The 18,450-nt window shown below is 37.7% G+C and overlaps 1 protein-coding gene across 1 annotated transcript; it reads left to right on the top strand.

Annotated features, from left to right (window-relative positions):
- The first annotated feature begins 4,598 nt into the window (after window positions 1-4,598).
- On the top strand, window positions 4,599-5,286 carry LOC145089209 (nuclear cap-binding protein subunit 2-like). Its single transcript, XM_079027678.1, has 4 exons — window positions 4,599-4,602; window positions 4,662-4,684; window positions 4,788-5,011; window positions 5,091-5,286. The coding sequence occupies exons 1-4, from the start codon at window positions 4,599-4,601 to the stop codon at window positions 5,284-5,286; spliced, it is 447 nt and encodes a 148-aa protein (XP_078883804.1).
- The last annotated feature ends 13,164 nt before the right edge of the window (window positions 5,287-18,450 follow it).

Raw genomic sequence — 18,450 nt, 5'->3', positions numbered from 1 at the left:
TATGGGAATAATTTGGGGTTCTATGTTTCTCTTTATATCATGTACTAATATCTGTATTAAGTTATTAGATAAACTATGTCTGATTCAGTTTATCTCCGTATCATTTGGATGTTTTGCCAGATAGTCTCATTGTATGTATCTATTTTTCACTGTATCATGTCTTAAAGCCTTTGTATGTTTGTTATCGTATGAGGATCCTGTGAATAGTTTAATACTAGCTTGTGAGATAGTCACTACCCTTTATGGATGATCAAGTAAATCCTCTCCGGAAGTGTAACCAGAGTCTCCTGGAGGGAGAGCGAGGAATTTGTGAATAGATCTATTCGGGACTGACAATCCCACACCTTAACTACTAGCTACAGTTAGGCGGGCACGCCTGCGGTGACAAATTCTGTATATCATTCGACGTCTGACTAACGTCAAGGAGGTCTCGTTGTCATATCAGCATGGTTACCCGACTCACAATACGTATTAATATAAATTTATTCACAGCTAGGATTTGTTTAGAATCTAAATCTGTTCGGGATGGTAATCCCATGGTCTTGTATCTATATCTCGTTCGGGATGGTAATCCCATGGTTTTATGTCTATATCTCGTTCGGGATGATAATCCCATGATCTTGTGTCTATATCTCGTTCGGGATGGTAATCCCATGGTTTTGAAACTAAATCTTATACGGGATGATAATCCCATGATTTTATCAATCTATCATATATCTAGTTTCGGGATAGTGATCCCATGGTTTATCAAGCTATCTTATATCTATATTCGGGATAGTGATCCCATGGTCTTTATCGAATTATCTTATAACTGGTTCGGGATGTTAGTCCCAAGGCTTTCTAAATACTTTCTATTTACAGTTCGTCTAAATTATAGTTTTGTATATTAAACTATACTCTGTGTTATTCAATCAATCTTGCAATTAGGAAAATATGGGATTTTCCTGGGGTTAACTTATATCTTGTAATAGAACTGTAACGAAAGATAACTTAACTACTTTACATAAGAAAATATGGGATTTTCTTGGATATCAAACCTTTTCAGAAAACTAAAGGAAACCGATACATTTTCACAAAACAAAACCGCTTATGAACTCACCAGCTTTATGCTGATTTTCAAACTGCTTGTATTCTCAGGTCCAAGTTAGACAGGTACCCGGCGACATCTTTTGATGAAGACGGAGTGCTCCGAAGACTCGTCTCTTTTGTTCACATGATATATGTATAACTTTTGTACAATTTACTTTTGAACCAAATGTAAACTTTCATATATATGTAATGTAATGGTTGTTTACTGTGATTACTATGTACATTTGATTTGATACTCAACGTGGAGTCAACCCCGGGAACGATTCCGCCTTTGGTTTTCGGGGTGTGACATAAACTTTCAAATATATGTAATGTAATGGTTGTTTACTGTGATTACTATGTACATTGGATTTGATACTCAACGTGGAGTCAACCCCGAAAATGTTTCCGCCTTTGGTTTTCGGGGTGTGACACCTTGTCATAAAGGAAGACGACACGCATTTGCGTGTCGTAACCTTACGACGCATGTATTTATGACACGAAATGCGTATCAAGGAAGCCCCTGTCATAAAGGAGGCCGACATGCATTTTTGCGTGTCATAATTTTAAATGTTTTTAAAATTATATATTTTTGATAGATTTACTAATTTTCAAATTAAATAACATATTATAAGTCTCATAATACAAAATAAAATACCATAAACAATAAAAATAATTCATTGCACGTTTGCAATAATATGTCAAATACAAATAATCATTCCAATAGTAAGTAAATGTAACACATTGCTAATATTACATAATATTTATTATAGAAAACAAAACATGTACAACCTTAAAAGAAACCCATTACTAAATTCTCCTTTGACAATTTCCTTTCTAAGAGAATAACCTGAATGCAGGAAGTTTGGGAGGCTGCAGGGCATGGAAGGAGGTTGTTAGAGCTGTCAGAAGCTGCACATGGCAAATCGGTACAAATAAGAAGCTTGAAGTTGAAGGACCTGTAGTCGATTTCAAAAACATCCTAGATGAAATTTGTTTAATGTTGTCCACCAATGAGAAAATTACTACAAATTTCAGAATTTGCAGACAAGTTGCTGAATTGACATACAAAAGGCAAAAATAATAAAAGAACTTGACTCATATGTTGTGAAGTATATGCAACAGGACCTCCACCATAAATTAATATTTCAGACCCTTCAACCTAAAACCATAAAATTGTGATGATTGATGATAATTTCAAAGTCTAAAGACACTTTAGAGTCTAAAGGCAGAACCTAAGAAAAAAAGTCATGGATTTTTCACTTTCTTAATAATTTTGAGTCCAGTATATGAATGATGAAATCCCTATTTCGTATTAATAATAAACTTCAACTTCAAACAGGAAAATTCACTTGTTATATATAATGACAATCAAACTATATCAAACACAAACAAATTAACCACTGCACATGTTAAATGAAAAAAGTAAAGCATATGATAGTAAGAAATTAAAAAAATAGAAAAACCTACCCGAGATTAAGAAAGAAAGGTTTGGTTCTGCTTCTTAGGTATGAGTATAATGGATGAGTGGTGGTTATCCCAATGTCATACGTGGTGGGATTCAGACTCGTTGCAGGAAAAACCTCTCCAACGGCTTCAATTTCTCCTGAAGTGTTTCCATTTTACAATGTTATTATGTTACAATGTCATAAGATCCCTCCCTATGTAATGAATAAACAAATATATTGCTCTTTCTTGCATTTAGCCCTTATTTCATTGTTAATGAAAAAAGAAAAAAAAAATAACTTTGAGGGTTAAACAACCAAGAGTACCACTACAGATAAAGTAATAAAAAAATGGTTTTAGGGTTCATATTCTGACAATGAGAAAGATATAAAATTCTAGAATAAGTAAGTTTCTAAATTCATGAAAAAAAATACTTGTTGTCTACTTTGCAAGCTTCCATCTTACAACACGGTGGATAATATCCTTCCGAATGGGAAGATCAAAAGCATCACATGCCAACACCGTCAGTCCTTTGTCTTCATTCTGAAAGCTTGTAACTAGGATCACCAGGTCCTGTAGTTGACCTGTGTCAAAGTTTTCATTCAGAAGTTAACTAAAATTGAAAAATATTATAAATGGTGTAATTGTGTAAACTTACCAACTACGTTTCTCAAACCAGGAAGATCAATGAAGGTCAAGTTCAAAACTATAAATGATCAGAAATTCAGACATAATAGATTGATTAGTAAACTTACAACTATGAATGGTGTAATTGTCCCTCTACATTCTTGATTCTTCAAGGGGTAAATCAGTAAATATATAACTGACTTTTGGAATATAATAATGAGAGAAAACAGAATTTGGCAACTTCCTTGGATCTCAATCATTCTGGTAGTATTAGGGAAAGTTCTACAAACTTACTTCTTCTAAAACAATTGCAGACATCAAAGAAATCAGACGATTCCGGTTAAACTCGCGACCAGTGGAATCCACAGCAGCAAATCTGATTCACACACACCATAATTGACATAATTTCACAAAATCCTATTCATAAAGGAAAACTTACAATATATAAAATATCAGAAGATCACCTATCAACATCAGTGTCAAAGATGACCCCTAAATCGGCTTTGTTATCAAGCACAACTTAAGTAATTGCCTTCATTGCTGCCTTATCCTGGGGGTTAGGGATATGATTGGGAAATAAACCTGAAAATTGGTCAAATTTACTTAAGTTGGTTAAGTACAAAATCTTATTCGTTCTAGCAACTGACTGCCAGTAGTAATAGCACCTAAATGCTCCAACACATTTCGCTGAAAAACAAATAAGATTTGAAAAGTAATCTTCACACACACACAGATATATATATATATATATATATATATATATATATATATATATATATATATATATATATATATAATTTACCTTATGTTTTATACATCATTCTTAAAAGATAACTTACAACAAGGCTAAATAAGTAAATATACAACCACCTCCATGAACCCAAAGCCTGAGCATGCTTTCTCTCAAACAAGACAACTGAGGATAAAGAGAATATAACAATTTTTAGATCTCTTGCAAAAGCCTGCATTGAAATTAGTGATCTCACAAAGACTAGACCAAACTTTAGTCTTTTAGGTGGCAGAAAGAAGTCTCTAACATAAGTAGTGAAATTGTATAGGGAAGACTCAAACAACTAGAACTCCTCAAAACTACAGGAACCTTCATCATCGGTTCTCATTTTCTCAGCCTCCAAGAAATCACTCTCATTCAGAGGAGCAAATTCATCAAGTCCAGTAAACTCATCACAGGGGATCTTTTCATTCCCCCCCCCCCCCTATTCCAAATAAATAAATAAATAAATAAATAAAAATGTGCATTGTTATTACCAGGACCTTCTATTTTCTTTATGGATCATAATTATGTGAAATTATAAAGTATAAACTTCCATCCACCTGATTCTTGGTCCAATCAGTTGAACTTGATGCACTTTTTTCTCCATATAAACCTGCCTAGTAACACCTGCATATCAATCACACAAACCTGCATATAAACCTCCATTAGATTTGTTTCTGTAAGAATGTGTAACTATTAACTTGAGAGTAACAACACAATATACTACTTGTCTTCATTTTCAGATAAGGTGCAACGGCGTTGCTGTTCAAGGTAACATCCAATATTTTTTCCTGTTTTTACTTTTTACAATTACAAAATTACCAATATCACTTATCAGTGTGCATTCTATTCATTACCTATGTTAATGTTACAGGATCCAACAAAGATTTCAACATATTGTGACAGAAGGTTTCCAGGAACACAAGAAGAATATGAACATGCACTCCAAACTTCAACAACCGTATACATTGGCAACATGTATTTCTACACTACTAAAGAGCAACTCTATGAGCTGTTCTCTCGTGTGGGAGAAATCAAAAAGATTATCGTGGGTTTAGACAAGAACACAGAAACACCATGTGGCTTCTGCTTCATCATGTAATATAATCAAATGGTAAATGATTTATTTTAGTTGATAAAGGTTTACTTTTTTCTTTTTTTCTTTTTTTAAAATAAGGTATTATTCTAGGGAAGACACTGAAGATTCAGTGAAATGCATAAGTAGGACAATTCTTGATGATCGACCTATTCGTGTTGATTTTGATTGGGGGTTTGAAGATGGAAGACAATGGGGATGTGGCCGCAGTGGTGGACAAGTTAGAGATGAATATCGCACATATTATGATCCTGATATCCTTTTATTTTTTACTTAATTAGTTAAATTTACCTATTTGCCCTTCTCTCTCATGTTAAAATTGGTGATATGAATGTAAGGGTAAAGTGGTCATGGCATTGTATGCCATTTCGTGGCCCTATAGAGATAAACAAACATGGAGTAAAAAAATTGAATTAAAACACTCTAAGTTTCCTAAAGCTTGAGTTTTTAAAATTTCACAAGGGTTATATATACAAATCTATGAGGCCCTTTTTGTAATCAATTACCTGAAGTTGTAGCCTCTATATTCACTAGAATACAAGCAGTTCACTTAGTCTTTTATGGAAAAAAATGTCTAACGAAAGCATTTCATCAAAAAATATCCAACAGCTCTCGTGGCTGCAACCCCTTTTGATTCACCCCGCCACTTGTACTCCCGTCAACCACTTCACTTGTCTGAGCTGGCGCCACTTTGTTTTTTTCGTACAGTTCCAACATCTGAAAGAAAAAAACAAACAATGATGATGATGATGAATATTTATATTAGTTTATAAGGGCAGAATTGGAAATAGGATAGGAGAGGGACCTTCTAGCCGGCGGGGGGTGACAAGGTTATGAGGATAGAATAGATAATGTACAAACTTCAACTCTTGAAGAGTAACTTAGCTTAAAAGAACAGAAATAGAAATGACGGTACCTTCTGTTTCATTCTTTGTATTGCTCTAGGATCCTTTTTGTTATTAATCTCATAAGAAACAAGAATAACATCTTTCAAAGGATGAGGAGTTTCTTCATCCTTTGTTTTAATGGAAGGCAATAAATAGCATAATTCTTTTCTCAACAGAAGCTGAAGTTTCAGGTTTAGCTGTCACGTCAGCATCCACATCAGCAGTAAGGAGTGTTGACTTGAGCTCCTTGAGGTGAATATCTTTATCTCTTTCATGTTCTTCAATTTTTTTTTGCAAATTCTTTGTCTAATAATCGTAATTTCTCTGATCTTATTGAAGGGTTCTTATACAAATGATGAATAATAGCTTTATCCACTCTGTACTCATTTTCCAAATATGCCCTTCTGTCATCCCATTCCCTATTAAACTCCTCCATTGCTTCACTTAGCTTTTCAGTCGATTCAAAATTTTCTGCAACCGATACTTCAACATTTTGATTCTGTTGACTTTTAGTTGATATTTTCTGCTCGGTTGACTTTGAATCTGTGCAGATAGCTTGAGGTGGTGATTTCAAATCTTTTATTTCAACATGTTTCTCTTCTGTCTCTATTTGCTTTAAGAAATCCTATTTAGCTTCTTCAAGCTTCAAGTGAACAGAATTCACCTGTTCTTCCTTACAATCAAAATTCAATTGCTTTTTTGCAAGGTCAAAAGACTTCCTTCTATCAATTTTATGTTTTGCTAGTGAGGCCCCAATCCAACACTGAAACGATGAATGACTTCATTAAAATTAAATACATTAATAATGTGAAAAATTAGGGCTTTAAAAAAAGTTCATACCAGTAATATCATGAAGGCCTGTAGAGTAGAAGTATCTTCCCTACTGACATTATAATTCTTGAGAAGAAAATCAAGAAATCCATCCACTTTGTTCTTGACATCCTCCTGTATTTTTACTTTTTAAGTCAAGAAAATATAACGAAAAATGTTACATTTGTATTATTGTCAAAAAGTAACATACCGGAAACTTTAGGATTTTACAAAGCTCATGCACAGTGGGATGTAAAAGCTCAGGAGATGACTGAGACTCGTTATTGACACCTGAAACAAGATCTGAATTATTTATTATAAAACTCAATGCACATAAATAAATTAAAATTTTGTTAATTTACCTTCATATGCCCCTCCGGTCCCCCATTCTACAGGCCTTGAAGCAGGAGACTTCTTACACTTCTTTACAACATCAGCAGTAGGGGCAATTGTGTCTGATGTTTGACCATAATATTGTTTTCTTTTCCTTTGTCTTGAAGTTGACACGTGTACAAATTTCCATTGAGGGTATTTTCCCTCCAATAAATTTCTCCAAAAAACATGTGGCTGTTCTCCATCAAGCAACTGATTTTTAGTCTCACCATAGGGCATATTTCTATTCCCATAATAACCACAGGTTTGAACTTTAGTGATCATTGACTTTTCTCCATCTTTTCTTCCTGTGTGTTCTTGGAATACAAATGAAAAATCATTATCTGTTTTTGTTGTGAATCAGAATCGATTGATAATTTTCGAATATCATTTGTAGGATTGAAATCACTATCGAATATTATTACAATGTGAAATGATGCTAACTTGATGCTTGGTTGAGTGGAGCGTTCTAATAAAAAGATGAATTTATTTTGATTATTGTTGAAGCTGTTAAATGAAATCTTTATTTGACTCAAACATACGTCATTCTTATGTAATCTAAGAAGATGGAGTGTATATAAACTGGGAAAATTATACAATCTGAAGATTCAGCAACAAAAAGCGTACCTCATCAACCTTCACGATGATCTGATCAACATTTTTACCTAATTCCTCCGCAACAGCACGTTCACCTTCGGTTCGAACTTCCGGAACGGGTGCATCCATTGTTTCCATTTATTCTTGAGACTACGATCCACGATTGAAAGTCTTTTGGAATAGTAGATATATTATCCGACGCAAACAAAGCTCCAGTGATGGGGCCGTAGATGTGTCGCTGGTGATGTCCGTTGTTGGAGAGACAAGAATGGTTTGGAAATAGGTGGGGGGTTTTGTCATGTGAGATAATTATAGAAAAAGTAAAAGAAAATGGTAAAGGAAAATATAAGTTACAAAATTTCCTGGCATAAAAGAAACCTGGTGGAGAAGGAGAGACGAGAAGGTGAGGTGTCGATTAGGGGTTGTTCAACTGGTAGCTTCGATTGGCGGTCATAGTTGTCGATTGACGCTGCAATTGAAAGGAGTTGCCGTCGCCGAACCATTTAGTGTGAGGATCAATTTGGAAGGCGGGGGTTTAAAAAATTTGGGATTTCATTTTCCCACTAAGGAGACGCGTGTTACTTAAAACAAAAATATAAAACGACATTCACAGAGGACGCACAAGTGCCCTCCGTGTTTTTAATTTTTTTTACATAAGACACTAATTTAAGGGCGCACAATAATGCGTGACTTAAATCCTTAAATTTTTTGAAGAGATGACACTTTTTTAATGTCGCTCTCTTTTGCGTAACATAAATCAATGAGTGTCGTGGTTTGCGCGTCGTAAAAGGGTCTTTTTCTTGTAGTGTTGTCAACCAAGTTCCAAACTTGATTGTCATATATGGATTGAATCTTGCTGTCCATTGCCTCTTTCTATTTAGTAGACTCAAGGCCTACCATGGCTTCCTTGTAGTTGTTAGGTTCATCCAAATTTACTAGTGTGCTATCACTGATAAATGTATCACCTTCAGTAGTAATATGTAAGCCATAAAACTCAAGTGTGTTCCTAACACTACTGGAACGTCTCAGAGGTAAGGACTTATTAATTGGTTCAACAGGAGTTTCCTCCTCGGGTTGAGCGCTAGTGTTCGAGGTTCCTTCATCACTTAACTCTTGAAGCTCTTCAATGTCAATTTTCCTCCCACTATCCTCTTGGCATATGAGTTCTCTCTCCCGAAAGACTCCTTTCCTTGCAACAAAGACAACATTGTCATTTGGTCTATATAAGAGATATCTGAACGATTTATGTGGGTAGCCGATGAAATACATCGCTTACTATGAGGTTGGAGCTTGTCTTGAATTTCTTTTCTTACAAAAGTCTCGCAATCCCAAACCTTGATGTGGTCAAATGTGGGAACATTCCATGTCCACATCTTGTGAGGTGTTTTGGAAACCTTTTTAGTAGGAACTAGATTAAGGATATCGCCGACAATCTCTAAGGCATGCCCCCAAAATGAGATAGGTAAGGAATCTCGACTCATCATGGAACAAACCTTATCAAACAAGGTTCTATTGTGCCTCTCAGCCACACCATTAAGTAGTAGTGTCCTAGGTGGCGTCAATTGTGAGACAATCCCACATTCCTTAAGATAGTCGTGGAACTCGATACTAAGATACTCTCTTCCACGATCGGATCGAAGCATCTTTATCTTCCTGTCCAATTGATTCTTCACTTCTTGCTTAGACTCTTTGAACTTTTCAATGGTTTCTAACTTATGCTTGATTAAGTAGACATACCAATATCAACTATAATCATCAGTAAAAGTCACATAGAAGTGGTTAGCTTCCCTTGTGGTGGTTTTGAAGGGTCCGCACACATCTATGTGTGTGAGATCCAACAAACCCTCACCCCTTGCACAAGAACCAGTGAATGGTGATTTTGTCATCTTTCCAAGTAAACAAGATTCACAAGTGTCATCCGACTTTAAGTCAAATGAATCCAAAACTCCATCCTTTTGGAGTTGAGCTATGTGTTTCTTGTTGGCATGTCCAAGACGACAATGCCATAAGGATGCTTTGTCTAAACTATTGGACGAATCGATATGCAACTCATTATTTCCTAAGTTATCTACAACCATCACAGTTTCATATATTCCATTACAAATTAATGCTTCAAAATAAAGGACATCATTATAATAAGCATTAAAACAACCAATTTTATTATTAAAGGAAAATGCGAAGCCTTGTTCATACAAACTGTGAAACAAAATAATATTCCTCGCCATATCTGGCGAGTAGCAATAATTATTCAAATCTAATTTTAAATTGTTACTAAGAAATAAAGAGTAAACACCAATCTTGGTGACAGGCGACTTTTACATGTTCCCCATTGTCACACCCCCAAACCGGAACGGCGGAAATGTTCGGGGGCGGATGACTTCATGTGGTAACATAACAAATCAATACATACTAAAGAAAGCAATACAACCATCATATATATAATTGAAAGTTTACATTGTCAAAAGGTACATGTTAAAAACCAATTACAATATGATGTCAAAATATGAATTTAAACTAGCGCCGCAGCGTCCTTTCTTCAAAAGCGGGTTGTTACCTGTAATTACTGAATCCCTGGGACATACAAGTAGTTTTGAAAGAGTAGATCAGCATTTAGCTGGTGAGTTTCATAAGTATTAAATGAAAATGTTTGTATGAAATGAAATGTTTCGTTCTTGTTTGTTTGCTTCTAGAAAATCTTATATTTTCTACTAGTATAAAAGAAAAATGTATGCAAGTATAACATTTCCAATACTTCTGAAAAAACCCATAAATCAATGTATTTTTAATACACCATGTGAGTTTTATAACCATGCTATTGACTAGAAAAGCCTATACACAACGTTCTTCAGGCGTTGGAATGTTCTGACATTTGTCACCCCAAATGGTGGACTGTAGCTAAAAGTCAGGGTGCGGGTTGTCAAGCCCGTATAGATCTATACACAAACACCATGCTCCCCCTCCAAGGGATTCTGGTATATAATACAGTACTTGAAATGTGTACTCGAACGTACGTGAAGTTAATGTCTCACAAAACTTAGTATAAAACAGATTTACGTGTGAAAATGTTGATTTGTTCTTGTATGTGAAAGTAAATTTCTTGAAATAGTATTTCTAGTATGTAAAAGTTCGTAATGTCCTCGTAAAATTATACCTACTATAGTTCTCTAAAAGTGTGTCTCGTTTGTATAGTAATCCCTAGTAAAAATGCTCACTTGTTATGAAAAGTTATAATTTATATAGTACCCAGATGAACATATATACATACAGTACAAGCAGAGTGTTTGATCTATACATATATAACCACATTTTTCATTTCCAAAAATATGATGTTATTGTGATATATTTTGCATACGAAAGTTTCCCTATAATAGTTATAAATCACATATGATTTCGTTGATAAAAGTGTATAACAAAACTTTATATATAACACACGATAATAATTGTATGTTTTACTTGTATTCCCCCTTTAAAAGCATATAAAAGTTATTTATAAAACATTTAAAAGTGTAGATTATAAGGGTATTAACTCACTTGAAAGATCGGAAAAAGCATAAAGAAAAACCGGGCAGAAATTCTTCTCGGGAAAGCGAATTTTCTCGGGATTCTCGGGAATCTCGGGAGCACAAACGACCTTCAGGACTTGAGCAAAGTGATCGGGGCTTCGGGTTAGCACGGGCACAGAAAACGAGGCAAAACGCAAGAAAAATGAGAGAAAATAAGCAAGTTTCCCGGGAACCCTCGCATCCCTTTTATAGGGGCTGAGAGGCCTCGGTACGCGGGGCGTACGAGGTTACGCGGGGCGTACTCGTGCGTCATGCGTGACCGAGTCCTCGACTGCCTCGGCTTTGGACGGGACGGGACGGGGCATAGCCTCGCATAGGGGCGACGTGGACGAACCGGAGCCTAGTCCTTGAGTACGCGGGGCGTACGCCTATACGCGGCGCGTAACTCGGATAGGCTTGCTGACTCCTCCTTCGGATAATACTAAGGTTTAATAATAAAATTTATATTTTATTTATTTAATAAACTTCTCAAATTAATATCTTCTTCATACGAACTCCGTTTTCGATGTTCTTTATATCCACGCGTAGGTGAGACTACGCTCTACAACTTTCGTTTAGATTCCGTCGGCAAATTTCGAAATTATTTTTATTATTTATTATTAAAATGTCGTGTTTAAGAAAATTTCGTTAGAAAAATCATAACTTCTTAATCTGACGTCAGTTTTAGCCAGACTTTTTACTGCTGAAATACCATTGTCGAGACCTTCGATTCTCGTTTAGGTCATTCCGGCCAAAATTCGCTCGATCTCCGATTCGAGTTTTTAGCTGTCTGTTGCTAAGCCGGACTTGGAAAAATCATAACTTCAATATACGAAGTCGGATTTGGGCGTTCTTTATACGTACGATCACAGTTTAAAGACATCAAACATAGTAGGTAATTAAATAGAAACTTTATGGACATTTTATTTTCGAAGTTAATTTCATTAACTCAAAAGTAGTTACAATATTTGACTTTTTAGGTTATTACAAAGAGTTGAAATATCGGGTTGTCACATCATCCCCCCGTTAGAGAGAATTTCGTCCCGAAATTTTAAAGTAGCAAAGATACTAGTGAATTAGAGAAAAAGATGAGGGTACTTTTGTTTCATCTGATCTTCGCATTCCCATGTGAATTCAGGTCCTCGCTTGGCGTTCCAGCGAACCTTCACGATGGGTATGCAACTTTGTTTCATTTGTTTGACCTCTCGGTCCATGATTTCTACCGGTTCCTCCACAAAGTTGAGGCTCTCATTGATCTCGATCTCGTCGAGTGGAATAACAAGAGTCTCATCGGACAGACACTTTTTCAAATTCGAGACATGGAAGGTTGGATGTACGTTACTAAGTTCACGCGGTAGATTAAGCTTGTAACCCACAGGGCCGATTCTGGAAAGAATCTCGAAAGGCCCTACGTATCATTGATTTAGTTTCCCATGCTTTCCAAAGCGTATTAAACCCTTCAATGGTGAGACCTTTAATAAAACGTGGTCTCCTACTTGGAATTCCAAAGGTTTCCTCCTTTGGTCAGCGTAGCTTTTCTGTCGGTCTCTAGAGGCTTTCAATCGTTCACGAATTTGAACGATCTTCTCTGTCGTTTCTCGTATGATTTCCGGACCAGTGAGAGTGCTTTCAAGAACTCGTCCTTTAGCTAACTGGGTGTCGCCAACTTCAGCCCAGCACAGAGGGGACCTGCACTTTCGACCATAGAGGGCTTCAAACGGAGCAGCCTTTATGCTTGTATGATAACAATTGTTGTATGAAAATTTGACAAGGGGTAAATGGATATCCCATGCCTTTCCAAAGTCAATCACACAGGCTCTCAGCATATCTTCCAAAGTTTGTATCGTTCTCTCACTTTTCTCGTCTGTTTGTGGGTGGTATGCTGTACTCATGTCTAGGCTAGTTCCCAGGGAACTTTGTAGTGACTGCCAAAATCTTGAAGTGAATCTACTATCTCTATCGTAGACAATGGATATTGGAACACCTATTTCCCTTATGTAAGTTCTTGTAAGCTTTTCCATCTTGTCAGTCTCCTTGATTGGTAGGAAATGCGCGGATTTGGTCAATCTGTCGACGATGACCCATATGGTATCGAGTCCACCCATCATCTTGGGCAACTTGGTTATGAAGCCCATAGTAATTCGTTCCCATTTCCATTCTGGTATCTTCGATTGTTGTAGTAATCCTGACGGTTTCTGATACTCGACCTTCACCTTAGCGCAAGTAAGGCATTTACTTACGAAGGTGGCAATTTCTGCTTTCATGTTAGGCCACCAGTACAGTTTCTTAAGATCCAGATACATTTTATCTGAACCTGGGTGAACGGAATATCTCATGTTGTGTGCTTCGGTCATGACTACGTCTCTGAAACCACCATGTTTCGGTGTCCACATTCGGTCCCTGAGGTAATATGCTCCGCCACCCTTGATTTCTAGATTCTTTTCCATTCCTCTCAGGGATTCACCCGCTACATTTTCAGGTTGTAAAGCTTCCAGTTGCGCCTCCTTAATTTGTGTGGATAAGTGGGAATGGATAGTCATAGTCAGAGATTTGACTCTCCAACCAGTGTATTCTTTTCGACTGAGGGCGTCAGCTACCACGTTGGCCTTGCCAGGATGATAACGAATTTCACATTCGTAGTCATTGAGCAACTCAACCCATCGTCGTTGCCGCATGTTGAGTTCCTTCTGATCAAAAATGTGTTGAAGGCTCTTGTGATCGGTAAAGATAGTACTCTTTGTTCCATATAAGTAGTGTCTCCAGATCTTCAGAGCAAATACCACTGCTCCTAACTCAAGATCGTGTGTCGTATAGTTCACTTCGTGTGTCTTAAGCTGTCGGGAGGCATAAGCAATAACCTTCCCTCTCTGCATAAGAACACAACCAAGTCCTTGGTTTGATGCATTACAATACACTACGAAATCTTATATCCCTTCGGGGAGGGATAGTATCGGTGCGGTGCACAAGGCCTGTTTCAGTGTTTGGAACGCCTGCTCTTGTTTCGCTTCCCAGTCAAAGGCCACGCCTTTCTGGGTTAATGTAGTAAGAGGTTTCCCAATGCTAGAGAAGTTCTTTATGAATCTGCGATAGTAGCCAGCGAGACCTAGAAATTGACGAATCTCTGTAGGTGTCCTTGCTGCCGACCAGTTCTCAATGGCCTTAATTTTGGAGGGGTCCATGTGTATCCCCTTCTTGCTAACAACGCGGCCCAAAAATTCGACTCTTCGAATCCAAAATTCGCATTTAGAGAACTTCGCATAGAGTTTCTCCGATCGCAGTGTTTATAAGACTTTTCGTAGGTGTTGACTGTGCTCTTCCTTACTTCGTGAGTAGATGACTATATCATCGATGAAGATGGTGACGAATTGATCTAAGTAAGGACGGCACACCCTATTCATTAGGTCCATGAATACTGCTGGTGCGTTGGTTAATCCGAACGGCATCACTACAAACTCATAGTGTCCGTAACGGGTTGAGAAAGCTGTCTTGGGAATATCCTCCTCCAGTACTCGTAATTGGTGATATCCGGATCGTAGGTCTATCTTTGAGAAATAGTTTGCTCCTTGAACTTGATCAAATAGGTCGTCAATGCGGGGTAGAGGATAACGATTTTTGACAATAAGTTTGTTCAGTTCTCTATAGTCAATGCACATACGGAACGATCCGTCTTTCTTCTTTACGAACAAGACCGGTGCTCCCCAAGGTGAGAAAATTGGTCTAATAAATCCTTTTTGATGGAGTTTGTTAAGTTGACTAAAAAGTTCTTGCATCTCCGCTGGTGCCAAATGATAAGGAGATTTCGCTACTGGGGTAGCCCCTGGAACTAAGTCGATTCTGAACTCGACTTGGCGTTGTGGTGGTAATCCCGGTAGTTCTTCTGGAAAGATATCGGGAAAGTCACGTACTTCCGGGATGTTCTTGATGTCCTTCAGTTCCTGGCTCGCATCGACGATGTGTGTAAGGAATGCTTGACAATCCTTCCGTAAACACTTTCGAGCTTGGATGCACGAAATGATGCGAAGGTTTGTACTTGATTTGTCGCTGTAAATCACTAATGTTTCGTCGTTAGGGAGATTAAGACGAACTGCTTTTTCAAAGCACATGATGTTGGCGCGAAGAAGACTTAACCAATCCATGCTGACTATAACGTCGAAGCTTTTAATTTGGATTGGCATGAGGTTGATTGGGAAAGAATGGCCGTCTAAAGTTAATGTACAGTCCATGTATATGTAGTTAGTGTTTTCCATTAATCTGTTTGCCATTTCTATAGTGAATGATTTTTCTAACTTGCTAGGTGCACGTTTAAGTAAGTGAATAAAGTTTTGGCTCAAGAAGCTTCTCTCCGCTCCACTATCGAATAGTATGCATGCATATGAATTATCGAGAAGGAACGTACCAACAACAATAGTCGGATCAGCTACGGCTTCCTCGTGGCTTATAGCAAAAACTCGTCCCACACCGCCGGTGCCTGCTGCCTTTGGGCAGTTCCTCTTGTAGTGGCTCGCCTCGCCACAACCGTAGCAAGTTTGGCCTACACCCATGTTGGGAACTTAAGTGATCGGCCTTGCGGGATCCTTGCAGAAACGGACAGTGTGTCCCTTTCTGTTGCAGTTGGAGCACTGCATTTCCCGACTAGTTCCATGATGGTGGTAAGCGCATTTGGTGCACTTTGGAAGGTTACCTACATATGGCTTTGTTGGGTAGGCATTTGTAGGAATGGTAGTAGGTACAGTAGCAGCATTCACTAAAACCAGTTGTTTCTTCGCGGATCCTTGGGAAGACCCACTCTTCCTTTTATTCCATACTCTCTTCCTGTTATTGTTGTTGTTGTTTCCCCTCTGTGGTTCTGGTGCAGAAACTGTTGAGTTCTGATGACCTCCGTAGTCAACAAGAGATTGTGCCGGTTCCTTGGCACTTTCAAAGGTGTCAGGTTTTGAAGCTAACACGCTCGACTGTATTTGGGGCGTCAGTCCCCAAATGTACCTCTCTATTTTCTTGCTCTCAGGAGCAATCATATCTGGGCAAAGGATTGCCAGGTCGCAGAATCGGTAGGTATAAGTTGCAATGTCGGTACCAACCATTCCTAGAGTCTAGAGTTCGTTTTCGAGTTTTTGAATCGCTCTTCATGGACAGTATTCTCTCATCAGCATGATTTTTAAGCTCTCCCAGCTTATGGAATTTTCCACTATTAGAGTAAGCACATTAACGTGGCCATTCCACCAAGTTAAAGCTCTATCGGTAAGTGTGAAGGTGGAAAACTTAACTTTGTTGTGTTCGGGACAGGAGCAGATTTCGAAGACTGTCTCTGTCCTTTCAATCCACTGCCTCAAAATCATCACACCACCGGTCCCATTAAACATTCGTGGTTTGGCATTCGTAAACTCTTTATAGGTGCACTCCCGGGGTTGTCCATGACTCTCGCCATGGTTGGAAAGAAGTGTGCCAATTCCCAAGCCAGTAGCAACAGGGGTATTGAGTTGTGACATGGTAGCCGCTACAGCTGCGGTGACTGCTACTTGGAACATGGCAGCATCAAATTGAGGTGGTGGAGGCGGTGGTGGTATCGGTGTTTCCTCACCGTTATTTCGTCTCGTGTTTTTACGCGGAGGCATCCTTCAACTATAGGTTGAAAAGATAAAGATAAGAATTCCATAGCATAGAAAATGTATGTGTCTCATGAACTAAATCGTTACAGTTCAACAACAGATGATAGTATGAGTTTTAAAGATAGAAGGATTGTAGGGTTTCAAAGCACTCCATGGATGATGACAATGGGACCCTTGATGAAGTGTAGGTTAAAAGCCCAAGACTTGTCTTTTCCCTATAAATAGTCATGTATTATTCATTATTAGGGTTAAGAGTGAGGCAAAATGTAGCTGCCACGTGAGGTTTCTTATGTAGTGTTAAATTCTTTAGTGTATGTTGAAAGTATAATTTATTCCTCATGTTTTGAATAAATCGAGTGATCATTCGACCTAATCTTCATATTTGTGTTTGTTCTTATTTTCCGCATCTTGTTCATCAAATCTCAATTAGGGTTTTAATCCTAACAAGTGGTATCAGAGCGGGTCTTTGAAGATCTATTGATTTTTGAAATATCGGTTCTTGGTTTAATGATTTTCTGCACAACTTATTGAAGATTATTGGTGTTTTGGCTTTTTGGAATCAATGTTCTTGTTCAAGCAACTATTCATAAACACTCATATTCTTCTCCTGTTCATATGGGTAATTTATTCTCATTCATATTTTGTTTGTATTTCTTTGATTGGATCTGTCCAGTTGTTCGATTCATAATCAACATTTTACAATGACAGATCTATTCCATTGATTTAGCCTAACTGTTTTTTAATCTATATTCATTCATCCGATGACATGTTGGTCATGAGCCCATCATCGTTGTTTACTATTCATTAGTTTCACTCAAATAGCCCACATATTTCATTCATTGTTCATTGTTCCTATATTGCCGATTGAAATCACAAAATCTCACAAATCAAAAGTTTTTTTTGGGTTTAATTTTATGGCGATTGAATACTCTTTTGTTCTGCTATATCTTACAATTCTCGATTTCTATTTGAGTTTTGGTCTTCAAATCGATTTATTGTTTTACATAATATTTATAAAGTAAGATCAATTGTCATCGTACAATGAGTGAGATGGAAAACGGGCAACAAGCTGTGCCGCTAAGCCTTTTTGAATGGTAAAGCTAATTCTTTTAAAGACTACATCCGAAGATCTAGGGGATATAACATTACTATGCATGATTCGTTGTACTCTTTTAAGAAGCTCTACCGCATCTGGTGCGAGGAAACCAAACATATCAAATGCAAATGGTATTAACACGTGTTGATTTTCCATGCAGGATCTCTCATGTTTGGTGACTTTGCTTGTGGCTTCTTTTAAAGCAGCATGTCCTGCTGTGAAACCCCCAGCCCTCAGGCCCACGAGAGGGGATACCCCTGTAAGATCGACACATGCGTGTTTCCCTCCGACCCATCCAAAAATCAAAATGTCAGCCGGTCTGAGGGTTGACCTTCCTTCTGTCGGATCAATCAAGAAATTAACAGGTGCCTCTTTCTTAGCAGAAACCCCGGCACGCTTAAATATGTCAAACAAAACATCCCTAACCATATTGTGCCTGTATTTGAACCCCAGGAGTTCTTTAGAGTGAACTGCATGCTCTCCAAAAGAGTCCAAACATGTCTTGCGACACACATGACATATCTCGTCAGC

Source organism: Lactuca serriola, chromosome 2 (genome assembly GCF_051521515.1).
Source record: "Lactuca serriola cultivar US96UC23 chromosome 2, Lser_US96UC23_V15, whole genome shotgun sequence".
Lineage (NCBI taxonomy): Eukaryota > Viridiplantae > Streptophyta > Magnoliopsida > Asterales > Asteraceae > Lactuca > Lactuca serriola.
This window is presented reverse-complemented; position numbering and strand designations above follow the sequence as displayed.